At 36.0% G+C, this 26433-nt stretch overlaps 1 protein-coding gene across 28 annotated transcripts in view; it reads right to left on the minus strand.

The window, feature by feature from the left end:
- NRXN1 (neurexin 1) overlaps positions 1–26433 on the minus strand; it is a 1113431-nt gene that overhangs the window by 585729 nt on the left and 501269 nt on the right. For 18 of the 28 annotated variants that reach the window (XM_034659114.1, XM_034659111.1, XM_019801680.2 and 15 more), the window contains 2 exons: positions 24413–24439; positions 1758–1880 (listed from right to left, as the gene is read on the minus strand). In XM_034659114.1, coding sequence (XP_034515005.1) covers positions 1758–1880; positions 24413–24439 — 150 coding nt within the window. The remainder of the gene's footprint in view (positions 1–1757; positions 1881–24412; positions 24440–26433) is intronic. The other 10 variants (XM_019801696.2, XM_019801695.2, XM_019801700.2 and 7 more) reach the window with 1 other exon arrangement.

The raw sequence follows: 26433 nt of genomic DNA on the forward strand, positions 1-26433 counted from the left end.
AATCAAAACTAGATGAACTTCATTTGACACTCCTGCCAAAGCCCAGCAAAAATTCTGCTTTCCTTGCCTAAGTTCACACAGTTGCTTAGAGCCTTTTCATGTTTGGCAATTTTGAATAAAGGCTTATGCTAACAGCTTTCTGGTTTATTTTCTTCCTCAGGAAACAAAACGATATAACATAGTAGTGGTTTCTAAATGCTAATCCATGAACCAGCTGCGTGCGAGTCCCCTCTGAAGAGAGTTTCAACAAACAAAAAACCCCCAAAACCTAAAACAAAACAACAACAACAAAATGAAAAGAAAAACAATCACTGAGCTCTTCCTAGACTTTCTATGATGTCAGACCAGGAACTGGTCCTTTTAAAGCTCTTCAGGGGATCCTGAGATAAAGTTGCACCTACATGTAGAAAAAAGTTCTGGAAAACCATAAAGGGCTATTGAAATGTAAGATAGTAAAGACAGCTAGAAGTTGGTAGTTTGGTTCATTTGAACTCAGAAATGATTCTCTTAAAAGTTAAAATCCCACACATGCTATTTCCACATTGATAGAATCAACTGATCTCTGATCATGGGAACCCCTCAGGACTGAATGTAGGACACACTTCCCTGCTGCACAAGGGCTGTCTTGTGTCTTGTTCTAAAATAATTAATAATATTAGAGGTGTTCTCTAAAAAAGAAAAAGAGTTAATAACCCAGCGGGTCATGTGCTTGGAGTTATTTTCAGCAGAGAGAACAAAGGTGCACCAATTCCTCTTTCATTTGGTTTCCCTAAGTCTCTGGGGTGGACTTTTATACAGCTCACCTCAGTGAGGAATCTATGTATCAGGGATTGAACATGACATCTTTAATATTAGAGTTTAACCAACTGAGGTAAATGGCCAGAAATGATCTATTACAGCTTATAATGAAAAAGTGGTTCACCTGACAGAATGCCAGCATATCTATCAATTTCCCTAGACACTAAAAAGTATAACTTGCTGCTGTTCATCACCAAAATATATAAAAAACAAAGAAATTGAACAGAAATTGCATGTAAACAATGACTTCAATATTTTATGAGGCCCTAAGATATTTATCAAGCCACAACACTGAAATATATAACATCTTTTTGAATTATTTTTTTTTCAAAGATTTTATTTATTTATTTGACAGAGATAGAGACTGCCAATGAGAGAGGGAACACAAGCAGGGGGAGTGGGAGAGGAAAAAGCAGGCTCCTAGCAGAGAAGCCTGATGTGGGGCTTGATCCCAGAACGCTGGGATCACGCCCTGAACCGAAGGCAGATGTTTAACCACTGTGCCACCCAGGCGCCCCAACATCTTCTTGAATTATTAAACTGGAAAGAACATGACATGAAAGTATTGCTCATTTGAGAGAAAAAACATTTAACATGCTGCTTATTAAATGGCGTTGTTGCTGGAAAAATTGGAACAAAAAATGAACTGTGTGGGGGCGCCTGGGTGGCACAGTAGTTAAGCGTCTGCCTTCGGCTCAGGGCGTGATCCGGCGTTGTGGGATTGAGCCCCATATCAGGCTCCTCCGCTAGGAGCCTGCTTCTTCCTCTCCCACTCCCCCTGCTTGTGTTCCCTCTCTTGCTGGCTGTCTCTCTCTCTGTTGAATAAATAAATAAAATCTTTAAAAAAAAAATGAACTGTGTGTATCAGCATCAAGTTGTGTAGTTGGTTTTCATAGTCCTCTGTAAGAAATGGGAAGGACTAAAGTTTCAGCAAAAAGGCAATGGAAATGGGGATTTACCTGTCATGGCCTGTTGGTCATCCACGGTTAACTTTAAACTTTTTCCTCGACGGACCACACGCACTGTGTGCCATTCGTTATCATTGAGGTTATAGCCAGCAAAAAGGGTCTCGGGACCTTTGCCTGTAGAATATGCCAAACAGTCATTATGGACGCTCAGAATCAGCCAAGCAAATGAACCTCACAGAGAGTGAGAGAAAGAGACAAAGTAAGGGGGGAAGCACGGGAGAGGGAGGAGAGACAAGAGAGAAAGGAATGAGAGAGAGGTGAGAGAGAGAGGAGAGAAGAGACTGGCTGGATCAATTTTCAAGCCCATTAGAGTCAGAGCAAGCAAGGAAAATGACAAGTTAACAAACATTCAGGTGTGACACTTTAAGAAGAATCTTTAACATTATGCATTGATCAGACAAGGGAATGAACCTTGTTGTCATAAATAGGCACAGTCAATATAGCATCGGGAATCCTCCCAAATTTATACACACTTGCTTGTTGCTGTTGTTGTTCTGATCGTTGGAATTCTCTGATCGTTGCAGTTACGGCTTTCTTACTAATGAAGCAGATAGCAGTGCTGTCGCGTCTGACTTCAGGGAGAGAGCGGACCATAAGTAACTAGCTAAGCACCTTCAGCTGGAGCAAATGGCCGATTGGATTCTGGTGAGGAGACTGCACCCGGCTCAGCGTGTGTGATGGCTGCTTTTCACTCTTACATCACCTCCGATGTTCACCAAAATTCATAAGTGTATGGAATTTTGTGTCTAAAAACTAGGTCTAGTGGAGTGGGTTTAGTCAAAGTATTGACTCTTAGGGAAAAAAAAAAGTCACAGCCAATAAAGGTCCAAGTGTTGGGTGGGAAGGGAGAAAGAAAAGTGAGATTAACCGGTACTAGAGGGCGGGGATTCCCAGCTGAGGCCCAAAAGAAAAAAAAGCAAGAAATAGAACCACCTGGGAAAGTAACTGCCGGTGAATCTATGTAAATCCATACGAATGGATTACAAATGGATTTACATTGGCTTAGAACAGACAAATTACTTCAGAAAGTCATTTTGTGGAAATCACTGAAATGACAAAGCTAGACAAATATTCCTCTTCCACTTAAAAACAATGCAAGGGAAGAAAAAAAAAAACCACTTTAATATGCCTGGAAATTTTTTAATTATAAAAAAAGTACTTCCACTAATCTGACACTAAGATTCACTGAGAAAAAATAATGAAAAGTTTTTAAAGATACATTTTTTTGATGATGGAGTTTCCTCCTATTTTCCAAGTACAGGTATTTGTTGGTATGTTAAAATAATGAAAGATGTAACATCACTGTGTTTCATGACTTTCAACTGATTCATAGTCAGGGTTAGGTTCATAATTTCTTTAACCAAATTCTACCAGCAAAACCAATCAATGTCCAAGAATCAAATGAGGACATAGACAAGGCCAAGAAGGAGGAGAAAGAGAAAGGAAGGAAGGAAGGACGAATAGAACCAAGTAGAAGAACTTCAGCAGTCCATCCAACAACAGATCGTTGTTTGGCCTTGGTGTGCTGGCTACCCTGATTTCTCTCTTAGGTTGTACAGGTGCAAGTTCTGCCTTTCTTCGTTGAGGCTTCTCTGGGGCTTAAAACAAACCAGTGCGATAAGCTAAATTTTACAGGAGGAACTGCTTCATGTCTTTAAAAGAAACCATCATTAAGAATAGAAATAATCTCTTTTTGTTTCTTTAGAAAAGTTAAATTACACATCCGGATACATGAATAAAAACGAGTCTAGACAGAACAGTTTTGAGAGATTGGTCACTAAATAACTGGAGGAAGCCTCTTAGTTCAGCAACTGAATAAAAAAAAAAAAGCTTTGAGACCAAATGTTGAAAGCAAGCTCCACGATCAAAGGAACTCTTTCTAGTTTCAACAGTGAAGAAAGAAGCGCTTAATAACTGCAGAATCTTAGCATCCTACTGGCAGCAAGGGTCATTCTTAGTTTTGATCTTTGAAAAGAGAATATATCATGTTAAAGCTATTTTTATAAGGAAGACTTTTTCTCTTAGAAATATGTGCTTTTGAAGCAGCTTCACTCCTGTTCTCTTAATTTTAAAAGTGTTTTGTCAAGAAAAAGAAGCTGAGGGGTGATATCATCATTATACCCCATTCTGGGCTTGATCTTGCTCTCAAGTCATAATGCTTAATCTATGAAACAACTATTTCCATAACAACAGGCACAAAATCCAATTAAAAATAACCCTTTGGTTCATAAAAATCTCTGTGGGCCAACTTCAAGCTCCTTTCTTGCATTATTAAAAACGTGAAGAGATTGATTTTGCAAGACAAGGTTTTAAAAAATGCACTTAATATTCTCAGTTCACAACAGTGTTATCTATGCAACTTGAAGTGTAATGGATAGTGCACTGGACAAGGAGTTAAGAATTGTGGTTGCTAGCCCTTGATTTGCTACTAAGAAAGAAGTCGGGGGCTGGTAAATGCTTATTATGTGCCAGGCATTTTATCTGTTAACTTATTTCATCTTTACATTGTTATCACTTTGCAGATGTGGAACTGAAGGCCTAGGAAGCTAAAACTTCTTGCCTCAAGGTCACACAGCTAAAATGTGATAGAAAAGTGTTCCATCTTAGGTTTAGGGGACTCAAAGCCTGCGCGCTTTCCCCTGCTTTAGCCTGCCTCCCAGCTATATGACCTTTGGCTAGAAAGGTAACTTCTCAGTTGCCCTACATCTAAATGAAGGGGATGGGAAAGCCGCTCTTTGTTATGCCTCCCAGCTTGCTCTGCAGAATGATCACAATGGCAGGAAATCTTACACACCCTCTGCATAAGTCATGGTAGACGGAAATCTCTAAACAGCACACCATACCTCTAAAGGCACTAAAGGCATGATATAGAAGAAGGGCCATCATTTTGGGACTGAAGCCACATAATTAGTAATTTTTTTAAAATATTTTATTTATTTATTTATTTGACAGAGATAGAGACAGCCAGCGAGAGAGGGAACACAAGCAGAGGGAGTGGGAGAGGAAGAAGCAGGCTCCTAGCGGAGGAGCCTGATGTGGGCCTCGATCCCATAACACCGGGATCACACCCTGAGCCGAAGGCAGACGCTTAACCGCTGTGCCACCCAGGCACCCCAGTACTTTTTTAAAAAATATTTTATTTATTTATTTGAGAGTGAGGGAGCATGAGCAGGGCAGAGGGAGAAGCAGACTCCCCACCAGGCAGGGAACCCAACGCGGGACTCGATCTCAGGACTCTGGGATCATGACCAGAATTGAAGGCAGACACGTAACCAACTGAGCCACTCAGGTGCCCCATAATCAGCAATTTGCTAAAACATTCAGCTTCTGGTGGTCTCAACAACCCTACTTACGAAAGGGAGGAGATGGTGTAGGTGATCTCAGTAATACCTTAGAGATGTCACATTCTCACATTTAAAACTATGGAATTGGTAAAGAAAGATGGTTTAACTGCTTTAATTTTGAGTTTGTGAGTCTTTTGTCCTCTTGTAAAAATTTTAATGGCAAAATTATAGTCACTACAGTCATCGATGATCTGAATTCCTTTTGAGATTTCCTCTTCTTTTAAGGATATCAAAATAGTGGCAGTAACATCTTTCTCACAGCATTAATGTGAGTGTTATGGGCTGAATATTCATTTGTTGAAGCCCTAATCCCTCCTGTGACGGTGTTAGGAAGGAGGTGGGGCCTTTGAGAGGTAATTAGGTTTAGATGAGGTCATGAGGGTAGAGCCCCATAACAGGATTGGTTATCTTGTGAGAAGGGACATTAGAGCTCTTTCTCTCCATCATAGAAGGACACAGAAAATAGGTGGCCATCTGCAAGCCAGGAAGAGAGCTCTCACCGAGAACCAAACCTGCCAACAGTGACCTTGGACTTAGAGTCCAGAACTGTGAGAAATAAACGTTTGCCGTTCAAGTCACATAGTCCATGGAATTTTGTTACAGGAGTCCAAGCAGACTTAGTAAGCAATATTCTAAAGATTTTAAAGAAAGCCAATAGCATTGTTTTTATTTTAAAGATAATCATTCCTCATGTTTTGAAGGGAGTTAAAATTTGTAATTTTACACTTGATTCTTACTGTAACCTATTATTTAAGTCATAGAGAATTTCCCCCAATATTTTAGTTAAGAAAGTAGATTTAGAGGGGCGCCTGGGTGGCATAGCGGTTAAGCGTCTGCCTTTGGCTCAGGGCGTGATCCCGGCATTGTGGGATCGAGCCCCACATCAGGCTCCTCTGCTATGAGCCTGCTTCTTCCTCTCCCGCTCCCCCTGCTTGTGTTCCCTCTCTCGCTGGCTGTCTCTATCTCTGTCAAATAAATAAATAAAATCTTTAAAAAAAAAAAAAAGAAAGTAGATTTAGAAAGGTTGAGTGTATTATTCTAAGACTCAGAGGCAGTAAGGAGTGGAATTAAGACTGAGATCTTGAGTTCTTCCAAGTCCCTTCTAGTGTCTTTTCCATAGGCCCCAAAATGATTTGCAGACAGTAAAAGAAAGGTACAATGTGGTTGGGTGACAATAGCTAATATTTAACCAGGCTGAATCACAAGTCAGCTCTAAAGGATAATACTATGTTAAAGAATTTTAGAACTAGATGGAATGTGGGAGGTAGAGCAGCCCATGGAGCCATCTACAAACACACACCCTGAGGTCCGAAGCAATTAGATGATGTTCTGCTATTTAAATGAAGAATCAAGTTCCCCAGATTGTCAGTCTAGTGAACTTTCTTTAAATTATTCTGCCATTATCTTATGCTGAACTAGACTGAACTTCTTGAAGAACACCAACGTCTGACTCTATGATTTGGTCCGTGACTGTGATTTTTTTCTGCATATAAGGTGAAAAACAAGAATAAATATTGCTTCCTAACAGTATTTAATAGGGCTTAAGCTATGGTATAAGTGTTTTCTAGTTGGTGCTATTCACTAGGTTTTCTGGTGACTCTGTAGCTAAAATTCATTAACTTACATTAATTTAAATAATTTAAAGTTGTTTATTACAGGTAGAAGTAGGCACAATAAACATTTCAGTTTTCCTCAATCTAGTTCAATTTGATTGTCCTTTTACAACTCACCCATGTAAGAAGTTCAAGTGTCCTTACGATTTTACTCCTAAGAGGGTTGAAGATAACCCCAACCTAAGGTATAGGACAGAGAGGCAGGGGTTTGTGTGGGAGTGAGAGGGGGGAGTCAGTAGTTAGCCAAATAAATTCTTCTTTGAAATCTACTACTATAGAGCCTTGATTTAACCACTAGGACATACACTTGATAAAAAATGATAGATGTTTTCCACCAGATTAGTAATCACATTAGCTACTTTTCACCTTCATTTCCACTATAGGAGGGGATGGTGGAGAAAATTGGATTTTTTTCTCTAGGTCTGCCATCAACTAATTACGTCACCTTAAGTAAGTCATTTATCTTTTCCGTGCCTCATATTTCATCTGTAAAATGAGGATACTTGGTAAGAACATAATAAAAATATTCTCCTGTTAACCAACTTAAAAATTTTGTCATTCTTGGAAGGAAGAGAGCTAGCCTCACACCATTTCCAACCTTGTGGCAACATGAAAGAGCATGCTATTAAAGTGAAGTTCTCTAAATTCATGAGATTTAATTATTATCCTTGGCAATTTCATCATTTTTATTTTGACATGGGTAGGCAGAAGACAGAAAGAACTTCACCGAGTTATTCTAGACCCAGAATTACTAAACTCAAATGAAACCAGTAGGACAATATTGATTTATGCTAGCTTTGCAGGATGTGGTTGCCAATACAATTACTCAACACTGCCATTGTACTGTGAAAGCAGCCATAGATTATATGGAAACGAATGGGTGTGACTTGGTTTCAATAAAAATATGTGTTAAAAGAGGCAGCCCCCTGTGTTTTGCAGTTTTCAAGCCCCTGTAAAATACACATAAATAAATAGACAAATTTAAATTCCCTTATGTCGTAGACTTTTACACGGGGTAATAAAGAAATAACTAATGGAAATATATTCAAGAACTTGAGTCTGGGGACATGAGTTTTAGATTCAATGTTGCCATTAAATCTAGCATAACATGAATTATGCTAATTGAGTCTCCCTCTCACTGCTCCTGGTCTGAATTTTCTTGTCAGTAAAACAACATAACAAAAACCAAAAGCAATTTAAAAAGCCTTTAAATGGCAGAAGCCAATGGGAAAGTCCCTTTGCTGCCCCCCCCTTTTTTTTAAAGTAAACTCTATGCCCAACGTGGGGTTTAAACTCAAGAGTCACAGGCTCTCCCAACTGAGCCAGCCAGGCGTCCCAAGGTCCCTCCACTTCCAAAATTTAGTTACTTTTCCTGGTTCTACAAATTTAGAATAGAAGCCTATATTAAAATGCATGGTATCTGTGTGTGTGTATAAAATTAGGTGTCTACATATATCCACATTTCCGGATACTAACAAGTTTTATTTGGCAGTTGACTTTGAGGGTGGTAACGGCTAGTGGGAGGCAGGACCCTGTGGGAAGCTGGAAACAAGGCTTGTCATTGTGACAATAATGGGAAGAGAGAAAAGCAGGAGAAACAGGCTAGATCCATGGTGCCTTATGCCTGAGTCAGGGCTCCTGGCAGCAGCATTCCCACCTCTAAGTGACTAGACGACGTGTTTCTCAGGTCGTAATGAGAAACTGCTATTTGATTTCTCCTTTTTTTCTGGTTTTAAAAGAATTACTTCAAAAAAATAATCTAACTTGTGCTTTAAAAAAGAAAGAAGGAGGAGGAGGAAAAGGAGAGGGAGGAGGAGAAGGAGGGGAGAGCAGTAACTCTTCATTAAATGTTTCTATGTTATCTTTCTCTATGCCTAGATATTGGGCTGGGAGCAAAATTCTTTTGTTTTTATTTCTCACATGAATCAGTTAGGGAATTTAATTATGAATTAAAATTAGACACATGAAAATTGTACTTCCAAATTCTTTTTCTGCTATTCGCTAACATTACTAGGGGAAAGACCAAAAAAATAATTTGCGATCCCAGTAAAAATTGAAAACGTGGGGCTGTTATTCAAAATGAAGACTTTTTGGACAGTTACAGCTGTCCTTCTAGGACAAGCACAGGTCCTTCTAGGCATAGGGCCACGGGTGATTACACAAATTACACGCTGTTGAAGCCAGCCCTGATTAGGAGAATTACGTCTTGTGCTTATTTATTTTTAAAGTTTCATTTAGTTCTATATTCAGAAATGTGCAGACACGGCTGCAAGCAAAACACCTCATTTATTCACTTAAGAGGCAAGCTGGGTCACCTTTCCCATACTGTCTGCGCTCAATGGCAAGGCCTCTGGGGTAGCAGAGAAGCTGTCTCAGAGGTGTCTTACTGGCCAAGTCTGGTGCCCATCAGTCAGGACCTGGGCTTGGTGTCAAACTAATAATTATCCTAACAGTCATGAAGCGGAGCTCCTTGCCAAGCCATATAACTCCTCCCTCTTCTCTATCTCTCCTCAACTTCTCCTCAATTTAGTTGAGGGTACATCCTTGACATTCAGGATGTCTTTATAAGGAGAGCTGCTTGGCTTTTCTGTACAAGCAAGGTGATGTGTATAGAGTCCTAAGGATAGACACATTTCTCTATACTAAAACTATTAGAATTACCCTTCCTTATTTAAAAAGTACTTTGAGTAAATCATATAAAGTGAGACATTAAGCTTCTAGGTGTTTTTCAAAAATGAATATGAACACAGGAGAAAGGCAATTTATAAACTACTTAATTTCTCTGGAGAAATAAAATAGTAACATGCTAATTAATTACATTGTACTTGTTTTGGTTAGATTGTTACTTAAATCTGTCCTTGTGTTTTTGAAAGTGCTTGAGCCCTATATCTTGGTCCGGTGCCTGTGTCTGGACTCACGGGTTTGGTTTTTATCCTAGTTCCGTAAGTTACTAGCTGTGTGAACTTGGGTAATCTATTTAAGTTCTCTGGGCCTCAGTATTTGTATTTGTAAAGTAAGTTAGTAATAGAGATACTTCACAACACAAATAGATTTAATGCATCTGAATAATTAAAGCAACGCCTAGTACACAGTAAGCCCTCAGTTATAGTAATATTATTTTCACTATTATATTATCACTATTATTTTATCTTCCCTTCAGTGTATTCAAATTTCAAAGAAAATATCATATATCTACAGCTCAGTGCCTTGAACATAATAGCCATTCACTAAATATTTACTGAATGGGTGTATTTGTTTAGAGTTTGTTGGATTGTGTGATTGTGTGTGTGTGTGTGTGTGTGTGTGTGTGTTAAAGGAAATATCTCTTGATACTGAATTAAGCCAAACAGTTAAAGAAAAGTTAGCTCCATTAACTTTTAGCTTACATTCGGTGAGAAGTATCAGGAAATAGCCTCATCCCTCTGTTTTCATATTTGGCAGCACGGAATTTGGTAAGTGGTACAGGTGGAGAGCTTGGGTAACTCAGTTATCTGGCTAACTATTTGGATAGCTACTTTGCTCAGTTCCCTTGAAAATAAATTTAATATTGTGTAGACCCTGGGAGAGCAAAATGCCTAAGGCTAGCAGTCAATAATTTCCAAATGCAAAGAAAATAGTTGGTTTAGGAATTGAGGGATTCAAAAATTAATGAGTGATTGTAAGAAAACATTGGCCTTGTCTGAAAAAAGATCTGACCTTGGAGAGCTGCTGGAAATGCCCTGCAGAGACTCCTCTGCCATTTTCCTAACTCATACCAACCCTATTCTATGATCTACAAAATAAGCTTTAGCATATGTAGCTGCTTCACGTCCTGCTCCATATCTGGCTTAATACCATACATAGCTCTAGGCAAATGTATCAACAAGGTTTAAATCATCTACTAAGAAATATTTAGCCTCTATAGCATTGACATTGATTGTACCCATTTATGACACACCAGGATAAGTATCTCCAATGTAAATAATTTTCAATGTGAAAAACGTACATTTTAAGAAATATAAATTACCTTTTAAGAATATAATTATATTTACAGCACAGTAAAAATGAACACAAATTATATAAGTATATTGTTTGAAGAATGTTTTAAAAGAACTCTTTAAATCTAATCTAGCTCGACTGGCAAGTTTAGGAAGAAGCATCATAAAATAAACTAATAAACTGAAAGAAAAAATTTGGACTGTGACTTTATTTTAAGGAAAAAAGTTCATTTCCAAGAAATGCTTATCACATAATAGGATAACTTGCAGGTATAATTGAATACTAAATAGTTAATGTGCTTTTAAGTAAATGGAAAATGTACAGAGTTGGTGTAACATGAAAAGGATTATATTGATTTACAGTGATACTTATTTAACTTGTCTTATGCAATACTTACAAATGTCAAGCTATCTGAATGAAAAAATGAAAAAGCACACAGATATTGAGCATTCGGAAATTTACAAATATTTGACAATCCATAAAAAGCAATGCGATTAGAGTATAAAACACAGAGATTACTTAATTAAATATATTATTCCTCATCTGAATACTCTATTATAATAGTTATAGAATTTATTTTTATGAGAAGGCCAAGAAGAATGTGTATTTTTATGAGAAGGCCAAGAAGAATGCGTATTTTTGCATAACACAAGGAAAGATGGTTTACCTGTGTTTTATTGTTAATATAAGTGATTGGAATATCTTTAAAGATTGAATTTATAGAATTTAGCTATCCCTCACTATTTTTGGGGTATTCTTGAACACACGTTCTCCAAAAATAAAAAGCATAGTAGAAGAAATAAATAAATCTCAATTCCTGACCTTGTTAATTTATTTGTCCCCTTCTTTTCTTTTCCCTAGGAAGCCATTGTGCTGCTTGAAAATCAGTATGTTTTTCAGTATTTGTCTTAATCATTATGAAATTATTGTTTTTTAATAAAACACATTCTAAGGAATATGATAAGAAGTATTTTGTCTTTAGAAATATCGAATTGTAGCATCTCTTTTGTTTTGGTCTTTTTTTTTTTTTTTCTTTCCTCAATGACTGAATCAAAGAGGGCTATGGACAAGTACCACATGATAATTCATCCATCCATCATATAAAAATTGGAATAATAATATATGTTTTTTCCCAAGCAATGATATGATGACTTACAAAATCCTTCTTTACTTTGAATTTTAATAATGCAATAACAGACTGTGTTAACTTGATTGTTTTCTTTTATTCTCATTAGCTTATTTATCAGGCTAACTTTTAGTCATTAAGTGCTATGATTTAGTTATTGAGTGCTATGACTTGATTCAACCATTTATTTTAGTAATGGGAAAAATATTAAGATTGCTCCTTTATTTGAAGGCATCTTTGGGTCAAAATCTTCTGAAATGAATGGCCTGCCTTCCTGTCCTGGAAGTGGTCTAAAAAGGTGTTTGTCCAACTCTAGCACCAGTTATTAGCAGTTAAATCTTATGTCAAGTTAACTTGCTCAGTCTGAGGAGAAAGTGTTTGCAGATTCCTTGGAGCTGGTCTACCAACAGCTAGAAGTAATTTATGTCGCGTGTCTGTTCCTGGTCAATTTTCCTATGATGAGATTACATTAGGCTTTCACTTAGTGGATTACAGTCAATGATAATTTACAGCACTGCATCTGTAAGTGTCTTTTCATTCATGGTTATTCCAATCTGGTTTGTTTCTCAAGATCTTGCTCACAGATGTCTCCAATCAGTTTTAATTTGACTGCTCTGAGATCACTGATGAATCATAATAGAACTTACTTTTGTACATATATGTTTTCTCTCTATTTTATCTTTCTTCAGCTGGCTCAATGACCTGAACCTGCTTTATATTACTCTGGCAGAAAATCTAAGTTGAGCAATAGGTTAGGTTTTAAAATACTAAATGTCATAGTCACATTCTGGGTATAACGTTTGTAATAAAAATGCTAAAATAAAAGAACATGTTGCAAATGACCACGAAGTTATAGTTTTAAAGAAACATATATTACACAGTGTGTCATATATTAAAATTGTAACATGCAAAGCAATATGTGTTATAAGGGCATTTAAAATATGAATAAAATTTTTCTCTGAGAACTGAAATGTTCGGCTACTTTTTATATTTTCTGTTTCCTCTAGTTTCCAAACGTGAATATTATTTCTAAGTAGGAGCCAAGTGTTGCTCAAAAAGAGACTCATTTTGACTGTTTTGTAAGTCAAAATTGGTGGGAAATTTAGTCTCCAAATACATTTAAAAATATACAAACCATAACATACCACATATGATGGAGTGTAATCCTAGACTGTCCTAAATAATGGTGGGATTGGTTTCCATTATATCTTAACAAAGCCTTACTTCTATTCCCTTTTGATTGCTTATTTTAAATTTAGTAGAGTAGAAAGAAAATCACTGTAGAAAATTTACAATGTACAGATAATGAACAAAGATAATAAAAATTATCCACAAACTGTATAGCAGGTGCTATAAATATTTTGAGGGATATATTTTCAGAAATATCCCAGAAAAGCCATTTTGTTACTGTGGTTCTTTGTCAATTTTGCAATTAAAAACTCAGAAAATAGGAGATACCAATTATTTCTTCATTGCCTATTGTTTGAACTAATCTTCCTTAATTGAGCAGTTTAAGACTTGATCAATTACCCAAATATTATTTTTGACAGTGTAAAGTTTCTCAGTTGATTTCCTGAACTGAAACTTCAGATAAAATAATTTAATTTATAAACGTTTAAGATACTTTCAAGAATTTCATCACTTATAACATCACCTTCAGAATTCTATGTGGTTATTATTATTTCTATATTTATTTTTTAAAATGTTATTGTAATCATTATCATGTCCTACCTCCATTTTGGTCTCCCTATTTCAACATTATTAGATGAATATGTATGTATTTCAAGGGAATTTGTATAATTTATTAAATCATTAATTTTTTATTTTCTTTTATTGGACATCTTTATAATGTGTGAAAAATCAGTAATAGCAATTTTAAGTCATGCCATTATAGTATATTAGTTCTATAATGTTTGGGTTTTAATTTTCACATGCATTAGCTATTTCCTTTATACCTATGGAAATGTAAAACATTTCAGAATTCTTTGGATTCTGTAGCAGTACAGATTTATTTATACTGGAAAGTTCTTTTTTTTTCTTTTTATTTTAAAGATTTTATTTATTTATTTGACAGAGAGAGACAGCCAGTGAGAGAGGGAACACAAGCAGGGGGAGTGGGAGAGGAAGAAGCAGGCTCATAGCGGAGGAGCCTGATGTGGGGCTCGATCCCACAACGCCGGGATCACGCCCTGAGCTGAAGGCAGAAGCTTAACCGCTGTACCACCCAGGTGCCCCTATACTGGAAATTTCTTGATTTCCAAAATGAGTTGATTTTTTCCCCATGTATCCAACAATTTAATGAGTGCCTATATTCACAGGCTGCCTTTATTATTTGTATGCAAATTTTAGAAGAGAATTGGTCATTCTTACTCTAAATCCTACATTTCCAAAGCAATTTTAACTATAATAATTATCTATAGAAAGAGACAATTGACTTTGAAATTTAATTTACTTCGATAGTAGTTTGTACAATATATTTCGAGTCTACATTTATACTGATCTCCTGGGAAGGGTGATGGGCGGGTAAAGAATTCTCACAACTGGGGCGCCTGGGTGGCACAGCGGTTAAGCGTCTGCCTTCGGCTCAGGTTGTGATCCCGGCATTATGGGATCGAGCCCCACATCAGGCTCCTCCGCTATGAGCCTGCTTCTTCCTATCCCGCTCCCCCTGCTTGTGTTCCCTCTCTCGCTGGCTGTCTCTATCTCTTTCAAATAAATAAAAAATAAAATCTTTAAAAAAAAAAAGAATTCTCACAACTTTATGAGTGATGCATTCAAAGAACAAATAACAACAAGCAAATAATTCAGTATTAAGTGCAATAAAAATAATGGTAATTTAAATACCCTTAGAATTTCTTACTTTATTTTGGGGAAGCTGTTCTCAAAATGCACTTATCTGTCTTGCTCTTTGCTCCCATTGGTAACAAGTACAAGAGATGGATAAGAGCTCTGAGCACACTGCATCATATGTTAGCCAGTTATATGTTGAAGAAATAATAATCCTTATGGGTATCTTATGGGTAAAGAGAAAACATTTTTAATCAGATACTCTAGAAAAAAAAATACTTGTGTGGAAAAGCTCCTGTTCCTGCATTCCTTTGAGGAGAGTATATTATGTGGGTCCCTGCTCTGATGACAGCTGATGGGATTACCTGTTGGCATCAGTGCCCCCCTCCCCAGGCTAAAATCTGGTCAGTAGCTTATAAGGTGACATTATTTGAAAGTTCTGCTCAATAGCACAACAATAAATACTGAATCCACTATTTCTCTTTCTAGGGGAGTTTGAATACATAACCTATATAGAGACAACAGTTGGTGAAGGAGCAGCAAAAAGACAGAGGACATGCACAGGAAAAAGCAGAGAATAGAAACCATGAGGCAGGAGACAAGATACCATGAATAAGCAGAAGACATTACTAAATAGAAGCTATAACCTAACTGAAGTAAGTTAGTATGGAGGAGAGGAGTAACAGGAGCACCAGAAGAAAAGACAAGATAATGAAGTTACCATCATGACAACACTGAGAAGGGAGACTTAAGTGACAGCAGATGAAAGGGTGGCAAAATACCTGGGCCATTGGAGCCACACTGTGCTTTGAATAATCTTTCAGTTCTTGAGTCTCATTCTAATCCCTACAAAACCTGCCATGTTGTGACTGGTGATTTCCTGTCTATATCTACTCTTAGTGTGTTCTTATAATAAACCTTCATTAACTAATATTACCTGAATATATGTCTATTCCTTAAATACTAAAACAAAACAAAACCCAGAGGTACAATATAAATTAACATAAAATGTTATAGAAATATATTATTATTCTAAAGCATTGATCAATAACAGTCTTCAGGGGTTATTTTTAATGAATAGATAAGAATAGTGAGTGAAGTTAAACAAATTCTTATCAAGCATTCAAAAGTGTATTTTCTTACTAAAATAAAAAGGACAAGAAATAACAAGTGGTGGTGAAGATGTGGAGAAAAAGGAACACTTGTGTACTATTGGTGGGAATGTAAAACCATGCAGCCATTGTGGAAAACAGTATGTAGGTTCCTCAAATAATTAAAAATAGAAATACCATATGATCCAATAATTCCACTACTGGCTATTTACTCCCCAAAAATAAAAACATTAACTTGAAAAGATATATGCACCCACATGTTCCAATGCAGCATTATTTACAATAGCCAGGATATGGAAGCAACCCAGTGTCCATTCATAGATGAAGGTGTGGTGTTGTGTGTATGTGTGTGTGTGTATGACATGTATATGAATATACATATAGGAATGTTATGCAGCAATAAAAAAGGATGAGATCATGCCATTTGTGACATGCCATTTGTGACAACATGGATGGACCTAGTGGGTATTACGCTAAGTGAAATAAGTCAGACAGAGAAAGTCAAATACCATATGATCTCACTTATAAGTGGAATCTGAAAAACACAACCACACACAGACATGAATAAACAAACAAAAGCAAAATTAGACCTATAAATATAGAGAACAAACTGATGGTTGCCAGAGGAGAGGGGGGTGAGGGGATGGGCAAGATGGCGAAGGGGACTGGGGGATACAGTTTGGAATGAATAAGTCATGGGAATAAAAGGCACAGCATAAGGAATAGAGTCAATGATGTAATAGCCTAGTACGGTGACAGATGGTAGCTACACTTGTGGTGAGCAGAGCATAATGTATAAACCTGTTGAATCACTATGTTGTACATCTGAAACTAATGTAATATTGTGTGTCAATTATCCTTAATTTTTAATTTTTTTTGAATTTTTTTCAATTTTTTTGAAGTGCATTCTCTTAGATGGATTAGAAATACACTTTTATTATCTAGTAAAAGTATCCAATGGCTTAACAATCTTTTTTTTGTATATAGTGAAATTCAATCTATAGCAGATTTGACTAAACATAACTTCTGAGTCAGTGGGAACTAAATTCATGATTTTTTGTTGTAATAAAAACATTCTAAAATTCTAGGTTAAAATCAAATTATTGAGTGCCTAGACATCAGTGTAAAATAATATATTTTATGTTTTGATGAGTGTTTATATAGTATACCATAATCTTTAGGGAAACTAACTTACTAAATGTGAACCCAAGAATTTCTCTGAAACTTAGGCTACGGAATCTTTTACATTTTTTCTCTCTCTCTTTTAAAAAATATTTTATTTATTTATTTGACAGAGAGAGAGACAGCCAGCGAGAGAGGGAACACAAGCAGGGGGAGTGGGAGAGGAAGAAGCAGGCTCCCAGCAGAGCAGGGAGCCCAATGCAGGGCTTGATCCCAGGACCCTGGGATCACACCCTGAACCGAAGGCAGATGCTTAACGACTGAGCCACCCAGGTGCCCCTACATTTTTTTTTTTTTTTTTTGCAATTTGTCTCGATTTAAAAAAAAAAAACAATCAGCATTTCAAATTATGCAAACATCTTCAAATAGCTAAGCTATTTTCTCAGAAAACACTGCCAATTTCATAAGTAAAATATATATAAATAATTAATCAAATTAAAAAACACCTATTTTTCAAGACTAAAACTTTGAAAAATCATCAAACTTCTCCAAGATCTTTAAAAAAAAAATTCACATTCTACATTGTAAACCTTAGTGTTTAAGGATATGTATTCTCCTATAAATGGAAGCTAAGCTGGAATGCTTGTATTACTCATATCGGACCCAGAGTTAAGTAAGCAAAGGAATCATTTTTTAAATTATGCATCTACTTCAGCAGGTAGCAGATGCATAATTCCTTTCTAGTGACCATATGAGGAACTGAAATCCATGATCACATTTGTTTTCATATTCTCTGATAAATAAGCAATTGATGGTGTATAAATTGTTTATGGCTTTCTTTTGAGTAAAATTAGGAATACACTACTTGTAGAAATTTATTTTTAATTTAAATTCAATTTAATTAACACATATTGTATTATTAGGTTCAGAGGCAGAGTTCAGTGATTCATCAGCTGCATACAACACCCAGGGCTCATTACATCAAGTGCCCTCCTTAATGCTAATCTATATTTCTCTATATTAATAAAATGAGTGCCCTGGCGTGGGGCTTTGATCATCATTGAACATCAAGCCTGTCTTAAAAATTGTAGGTTGTTTTAAATAGAAGTTATTGAGTTCTTTTTAGTCTTTTTGATTTTTTAGGAGTTAACTTTCTATGAACCCAAACCAGGGTGTACAAGTAAAAGTCCAAATGCTCCAAATACAGAAAATGATTATTGTTTTCTTTAACGTGAATGAAATTTGAATCACACATCTCACAATGAAATAAACTAGAAGCAAAAAAAAAGTCTTATTAATGGCAAGAAATGTCTGATTCAAATTAATATCCTTGATTTTCTGGGTCAGTGATAAATACTGAAATGCTACATCCCTACCAAAGGAAATACATAAATAAACACGCGGAAGTCAAAAAAGAAACTCAAAATTATGAAGGGAGTGGTGGATAGTTACAAACCAGCTCTTTCTAGTAACACAACAGACAAAGACATCTCACCAACAGGCTGTGTGGTCTCTTACTTTGGTGATATTTGTGTATAAAAAAAAAAATTCCTTTTCACACAAACGAAAGGAATATCAAGTCAGAGTGGTTTTCTGAAACTTTCTAGGCCTTTCTGACAATACCTACCTAGGCCGTTGTTATAACACCAAGTTTCAACAATGAAAGAGAATTTGATGAATTCATCCACCCTAATCTGGAATTTTGCATCACTTTGAGCACAGGCTTTGCAACAGCAATAAGAAAATGCTTCAAACAATCAATTAATAATTGAGCCTGATTTCAAGAGGTATTCTTAACCTGCACAAAAGAGTGGTCTTTTAAAATATTGCAGCATTCTGTATTTGTACATAAGCAATGAACAGATTAATTGTTCATTAAAATGGACCCAAGTTGTCTACTTCTCAGGCTCTCCCACTAAGATTTGCCCAATCTATGTAGCCATTTAAATGTGCATGGAAAAACTGTACTCTTCTATAATTCTCATAAATTTTAAATGTAGATAATCCAAATGGTTGTTCCTTAAATTTCATTCCAATTTTGATATTTTTCTAAAGACTCGTCATGTGCTAATTCCATTTTTGTTTGTTTTAACTATTTGGTATTTTTTAAATCAGAAATCTATGGTCTCAATATTTTATTTGCCTTAGATTTTTGCTAAAAATAATGATGTATGAACTTTTATTCTCCTTTCCTTTATATCTACTTTCAGCTTAAAAAAAATACCCAAACCAAAAATGACAGTAGCTGAAAAAACAAGCAAAACTCTCATGTTCTGTATTTATATGGTCATCTTCCTTTGTTGCTTGAGCAGCTCCTGTCCTAGGCAGATGAAGAGCACCAGTCATGAGAGGCAATGACTGACACAACTCTACAAATTGGGGGACAGTTGTGTGGGCCAGAGCTAGATGATGCCTTTCCAAAGTTGTCTGGTCTGTAGGCACTGGGCCCCTGCTCTGAACTGAACATTTGCTTCATGTTAACAAGAGTCAGTCCCCAGAAATTTCCTTCTATCTTTTTAAGAAGCCTGCCAAACAGTAGCCTGATCAAAGCAATCTAATATGGCTTAAGTGCCACTGTTTGACATTTTGCATTCTTTTATTGCTTTCCATTTTTACTACATAAAAAAAAATGGGTGATAACTAATATCCAGTTGATCTTTTCATTCTGGTAATAAAATGATAATACAAAGATCTTATTATCCACTCCAGACATCCATCACAGTACATTTTCCAATAACATAGTACTCGGAGTGTTCCTTCACTCTATCTAAGTGCAAAGTGAGGTTAAGTACCCGGCCTCACATTCTCTTTCTCTCTGATACTTTAGACACTGAACTGCAAATAAAAGGAGCTCAACTTCAACCCTTGACATTTTGTCCACATTAATGCGATCTGCAATTTTGTTGTCTTTGCACTAGATAAATGATTTTCTATGAGAAGCTAAAAATAGTTGGAAGGTCTGCTTACTAAAATATTTTGTCAACCCAGAGAATTTTTATTCTTGTAAGAAAACAAGAGGAAACAGAACAGGAGGAAACGATACTGGAAGTGGAGAGGAAGAGTACATCTTGGTAGGAAGAAAGATCAGGTGGGCAGGAGAAGAGACACAGATACAAGGCATAAAGAAACCAAAATAATGCCAACAAGCAAAAGAAACACCAGAGATCATGAGTTTATATTAAAATAAATTTTTTATATGATTGTAGAGGTGGCCCCAAGCCTTCCTCTGTGCAAGAAGGACTTCTGTAATTATGTCTTTAATTTGAAAAGATAAAAACAAGCAAATACACCAATAAAACAATAAATAAAAGAAAGGAAAGAAAGAAATACTAACAAAAAAAAATACTAACAAAAAAAAATAATACTAACAAAAAAAAAATAACAAAAAAAAAATACTAACAAAAAAAAAAGACTAGCACGAAGTCTCCCTGCACCCACTACATATTTAGTTAATTATAGGACAGTTAGGACTCATCTATAGTTGATAGGAACATATTTTGTTTTCAAATGTCGAATGTATTTAAATTGCTAAGGATTATAGCACTAACAATTTTTAAGTTTATGAGAAAAAGAGAGAAAGAATAGAATTTGGGATCATTTAAAGATGGAATATAGCACTACAAATCCAAGCTTTCAGAAAAAAATTATAGAGAAACACATAGTCTAATGAGTTCGGAAGTATTGTAGGGAACTGCTGGGCACCAAATTTAAGATTGAGACTGTCTTGGTAACTACCTCAGAGCTAACCAAGACACTAGGCTATGTACTTTAGCAGACAAAGAGAATACACAGTAAGAACGATGGCCATCACAGATCGAAGTAATAATGAATTTGACATAATTTCATAAGGATTAAAGCATTTCCTTTGCAATCTTTATACTTTTTAAAAGATGTATTAAGTCCATTAATATGAACCGAGGGAAGAGACTATCAAACATGCCTTTTAATGCAAATAAGTCATGTGTCAGAAGAGTACGACTCAAACTGATTTGGATTTTCTCGGTAATAATTCGTTAATTAGTTTGTAATTTCTACAATAATTATTTTTTGTAAAATAGTCTACAACTTGTCTTTTTTTCATTAACTCAAATATTTTTTTTTCTCTTTATGTTAGACGAATATGACTTTAGAGTCCTTTCTCATCTACCTTTTTGAAATACCATCCAGAGAAGAAATGATATGCATTAAAAGATGGTGGTTCTTTAAGCAACTTCTACACACAATTATTTTATGATGGCAGAACGTCGCTCTCAATATTGCAGTTGATTGAGAAGGCGTGAGGAATCTGACTATTCCTTTATTTCTATTGTGGCTAGAGGAGAATGGAGAGTGGGAGATAACACACTTCCATGCTTACCTTCCAGGCCATGAATCTGTACAAACTGACCTTAATTTAATTCCAAGTGGCAGATGAGAAACATATTTTAGCAATGATATAAGCTAATGGATGTCAGAGAGCTGGGATTGGTCTGGGACTGTGTGCAGAGACATCCCATTTGTAATCTGAAAGATCAAAGCATACATTTTGACACTGATATGACCGCTGTTCATAGAGACGGTTCTTTTTAATAAAGTGCCCTCTCCACACATGAAAATAAGCTTTTGATTTCTTAATGAAAACAGGCTCTCTTTCCATTTAAAGATTCTTGACAGCTCTTCCTATGAGGAGGAAAAATGGTGGCAACAAAGAATCTGCCAGAGATGCTCTCTGGAATTCAAATCTGCCCTTTCTCCAAGGAACCCGAACAAAAGGCTGTCCCGGCTTATCCACTGAAGACTCCATGGCTGCATCTAAACTACTCAAACAGAAATGGTTGACAAAGGAACACACCTGCTATCTCTGATGGCCCCACACGCCTGAGCACCTCCAGCTAGATCTGCTCCCCTCTTCACCTTCTCCCTATTCTTCAAGGGCAAAGATTGGATAGTCTGATTCTGTATATATTTTCTTTTCCTTATCGAGTAACATCTGCTCTACGCTGGGGGGTGGGGAGGATGAAGAAAAATGGAGCCACCAAAGGAAAGAGCAGAGCAATTCTGAGTAAGTGTAGAGAAGTTTGAAAATGTTCCCATCCAACCTTAATAATTTAGAGCTTATTATTAATTCTCAACCTAACATAATCTTTTATGTTATAGTTTGTATATTTGTTGTGGAAATTTTCTTAAAAATATCACTTGAGGTATGTCATATTAATTTCATAATACAGTTGATATCTTAGGTATGATATGATTTTTAGAGATGGTGGTAGATGGTAGATGGCTGTGATTTAATAAACGTACATTCATCTCGGTTTCAGACAAACTTAAAGTTCACAGGGGATAAATGTAATAAATCAGTCTCTCAAACTACAAGTTATCCTGAGATACAGGGATTTTAATTTATATTTTTATGGGGTAGGAAATGCACTCCAGGTGGAAATCTCTGCTTACTTAATCACTGTGAATTAGATTTGCATTGTTTGATATGTAAATTCCTCCCTCTCCTAACTTTGAGTAATAACATGAATTCTTGATGGAACTTGGGGTTCTTGACATACCTGCCCACTATTCCCCAAATAAATTAAAGGCAGAAGAAAATGAAAGTGTTACCTGCTCATCGAATGTTCTTTCCAGTGACTGCTGTCAAGTTAAGGCATTTGCAGTCCTGTCCGAGGTGTGCACTGAAAGCTCACAATCATTCATTTAATTCAAGTAATTTACATGTAACGCATACTCTTTAAAAAGGGAAAAATTTCACTAACCAGCAAAAACCTTTGTCCCCAAAGGTATTATTCTGTGGAATATCCAGAGAAAAAAAGACTGTGCTTAATATTAGAATCTTGTAATATAAGCCAACTGAAGAGAAGTGTCTAACAAGGGTAATTTGACCATAAATATATATTTCAAAAAAAGTCAGAAAACACAGCATCACATTTGATTTGGCTAATTTTCATACTAGAATTCCAAATACTAGAGTTTGTATAGTTACATTTTGTAAATTTTAAAATTCATGCTTTATTGTATGCTTAATATAAATAAACAAGAGCACATAAAACAGGAATCTAGGAAGGAATATTTTCCTCCAATTATTTTCTAAGACCCAGGATGTATCAAGGACATCTATAACTGCATTTAGGCGCAAATCTAGCTTTGGGAACGTATTTCGTGATTGCCACTTTGCCCACATCAGTGCCCCAGAGCTGGAAGTAAACTGGACCGTGACGTGAGACTTGCAAAAACTGTGCTCCTTCTCAGGAAGTGCGGCATGGGGTTTGAGAGGAGCTGATGTAACCTTGAAAAATTCCATTTGTGTGAGAGCTTGGAAAGATTATCTCAGGAATTGTTCTGTTCGAGATGATGTTTACGCCTTGTATGACAGTTTATCAATTTAATTTTTCATAAGTCATGATTCAGTTACCTGTTTATTGCTATGATTGGAAAGATTCACATTTATGTAACTTTAAAATAAATATTAAAATATTTGAAGGCAAATCTGAGTTCTAAGAAGCATGGTGCTCAAAGTAGTATGTATTTCATTAGATGAAGCTTCTTGTTTTATACGTTTAACACCACCATTTTGTTCCTCAGAGGATGACATCGCTGTTTGCAAACACAGCCAATGGTTTTGGGAGTACGCTTCATCAAATCACATTCAGCATTTTTCCAAGGATATAAAAAATGTTTATTCTCATTGACTTTAACAATGAGAGATTAGAATCTTTTTAGAACCATTTTATTTACAAAGCTAACAACTTTGGTATCAATGGAGGAGATTCCTTAATGTGGTCAGCAAAACTGGAAAGGAAAAAACCTAAACATTTACGTAAAGAAATAAAATAAATTTATTCTTAAGGTAATGCTACAACTCAAAATAAAATCACAGTCCTTATATCCTTTCAGGTTCTCTAGTCCATAGTCAAATAAAACTCAGTCCATGCATCTTTTCTGATTCATCATTTGGCATGCATATCACAGATTTGAAGGGTTTTGATTATTTTTGCAGATATGTGATGAGGATGTAAAAATTCATCATGTAAATACTCTTAATGAACAAGAAAAAAACTTAGACAAGTGATTTTCTTTATATGTGTATATATAACGTTGAAAAATACATTTTTCTAAGTAAAATTTTGGCTGAATTTAGAAGAGTTTAATAGTAGCTCTCAAAATAAAAGGAATTCAATTTTTTCTATATTTTGAGTCAAGAGATAAAAACAGAAAGTGAAGGAAATACGACCCACAGTGTTTTTTTCCTAATTTGGTGATGAAGAGAGCCACTGGAGTCCAAGATCGGGCAAAATAAAAATGCTACTTTCCTTATTCAAAGGTCAAGGGAGGTTTGTGCACCTTCTGCTCTAAAACATTTGTCACCTCTTTTCCCACTTAGATGTAGGAACTATAGCAGGAAAGTCTTCAGCTGGACAGATTTCAAAATGAATTTTTACAACCCAGATGATGGACTGGTATACTTCAAAAGTGAATTCATGAGTTTGATAAACATCTTTCTCTTGCTTTCATTTTTTTCTGGACTAGCTTACATCATAATGGAGGAATAACATTTTAAAAATTTTGAATAGGCACTTACTGGAATTACAGTTAATCCTGATACAATCTAGATGGGGAAGAATAGATGAAAAATGAAAATTTATCCTTCAAGGTAATAGCTGCAGACATCCAATAAAATCACAGTCCACCCTTCCGGGGACAGACACATGCAAATATGGCCACTCCATATCATGTATTCTTTACATACTTCTAGAACCCAGATTCATTGTTATAAAACTTTACATTGGAAACAACAATAGAAGGTTTTTTTTTTTTTTTAAATGGCCAATTCAAACAAAGCTACATGGTGACAAATCTAAGTGAAAGAAAGAGTTGTTAACTGTCAAAGATGCTTGGCTTAGACTGGCTGCGACTTTCTCCCCATCTGTGAAAGAACATATCATTCTTTTCAGCATAATTAAAAAGTGCTCCGTCACAATGGGGTACAGTGCAAACCCAGCTAGGCTCAGACATCTTGGACCTTCAGAGTCTAATATCCCACAAAGGCCAACAGAACTCTTGAGAATTGTGGTGGTCAAATGGAGAGCAAGTTGAAGTTATTCTAATCTCACCCTAATGTGTTTTACTTTTGTTATTATTATCATTGGCGTAGGCAAAAAAGGTTAACAGTCAGATACTGGCTGGATTCTGTGCCTTGTATTAATTGGAGGAAGAAAGAAACGACTATATTTTCCTTTAGAAGCCTCTAGTGGCTAAGGAGTAATGTCATTCTTCAGAGCACACAAGCCTATGCCTCTCTTAGGAGCTAACAATGTTATCTCTATGTACTAAGTGTCATGGTTAACACTGGTATTGATCTTCCTTTTTGTACACTTGCTTCCTCTAGAAACACGGATTCTCTAAGAATAGAATGTCTGATCTGAATAACACAGACTGTGATTATCAGGGTTGTCTTTAAAGGACTGTGTGGGATGTTTTATGTTTATTTTATGTATAGATTCATAGTTGTTGGTTTTAGTTGTAGTATTTAATGCCTTTGGGGAACATGAAAAATAGAAACCTAGATTCTGTTTCCATATAGCTGAGTTTGTCATGTGTCGTCAACCGCATCAGAAAAGTGGTTGCAAACAGCCAAGGACCAGCACCTACACAACTCTTTCCACAGAATGCTTTGCTGTTGGAAAATTCCCATGAGTGTTTCCACTTTGGCTCGCAGTCCCTTTACTGCAATTAGGCTATTTCCTTTGATTTGTTGTAGTAACCTATCATTGTCACTAGAGGGAACTCTAACAGAACAGTAAATGACAGTGCCGCGCTTTCTTCAGTGATCTTTAAAAAACACCCTTATTATTTAACTTTATTTAACTAATATTAATTGAATGTAATTGTATGCAGTAAGCTATCACTGAAATAATTTTATATTTTATGAGCTAGCATTCTGCCCAGCACAATTCCACAAATGCCTCACCTCATCACATGTTACTATTCTTTTTGTCAATCTATGTTTCAAATTTTATTTTTCTTTTTCCATTAATTTATTTTTGGGTCTGTTTAACACTTCCAGGAAAATACAGTAAAACCTCATTAATCGGTACTCCTCTCGGAGCTAATGATAATAATGAAGCTTATTGGGCAGAATATTTGTAATTCTTTATGAACAGAGATTCCCTGAGAAAAATTAAACCAGTTGTAAAAGATCAACTTCAGGAAGAAAACTGAATTCCAGTACTTCCCTGTACACTGATGGCACAACTTGAATGAAACGACATCCTAATTACTGGTAATTCTTATCCACCCATTAAAATCAGCCTAGTAAGACCCTTCTTTAAGAAGACTTTCTAGCTATCAATTTGTGTTTTTGAATGGAATCGAAAAGAAAACTGCTTATTTTTTTACGTCTACAATTCCGACTCTCTGAATTCGGCCTAGCCTTCCCCCATAGTTCACACAGCTTTTTGAGGTTTTACTGTAGTGACTCTCCCCTAATGCTACAATGAAGCAGGAAAGCATTATTTCTCTGTAGAAGAGACTGTGTTTTAGTGTTCTCATGGCTGTTTGCTACGGGCCGCAGTCTTTGGGCATTGAAGGGTTGTGGATTGC

Source organism: Ailuropoda melanoleuca, chromosome 4, assembly GCF_002007445.2.
Source record: "Ailuropoda melanoleuca isolate Jingjing chromosome 4, ASM200744v2, whole genome shotgun sequence".
Lineage (NCBI taxonomy): Eukaryota > Metazoa > Chordata > Mammalia > Carnivora > Ursidae > Ailuropoda > Ailuropoda melanoleuca.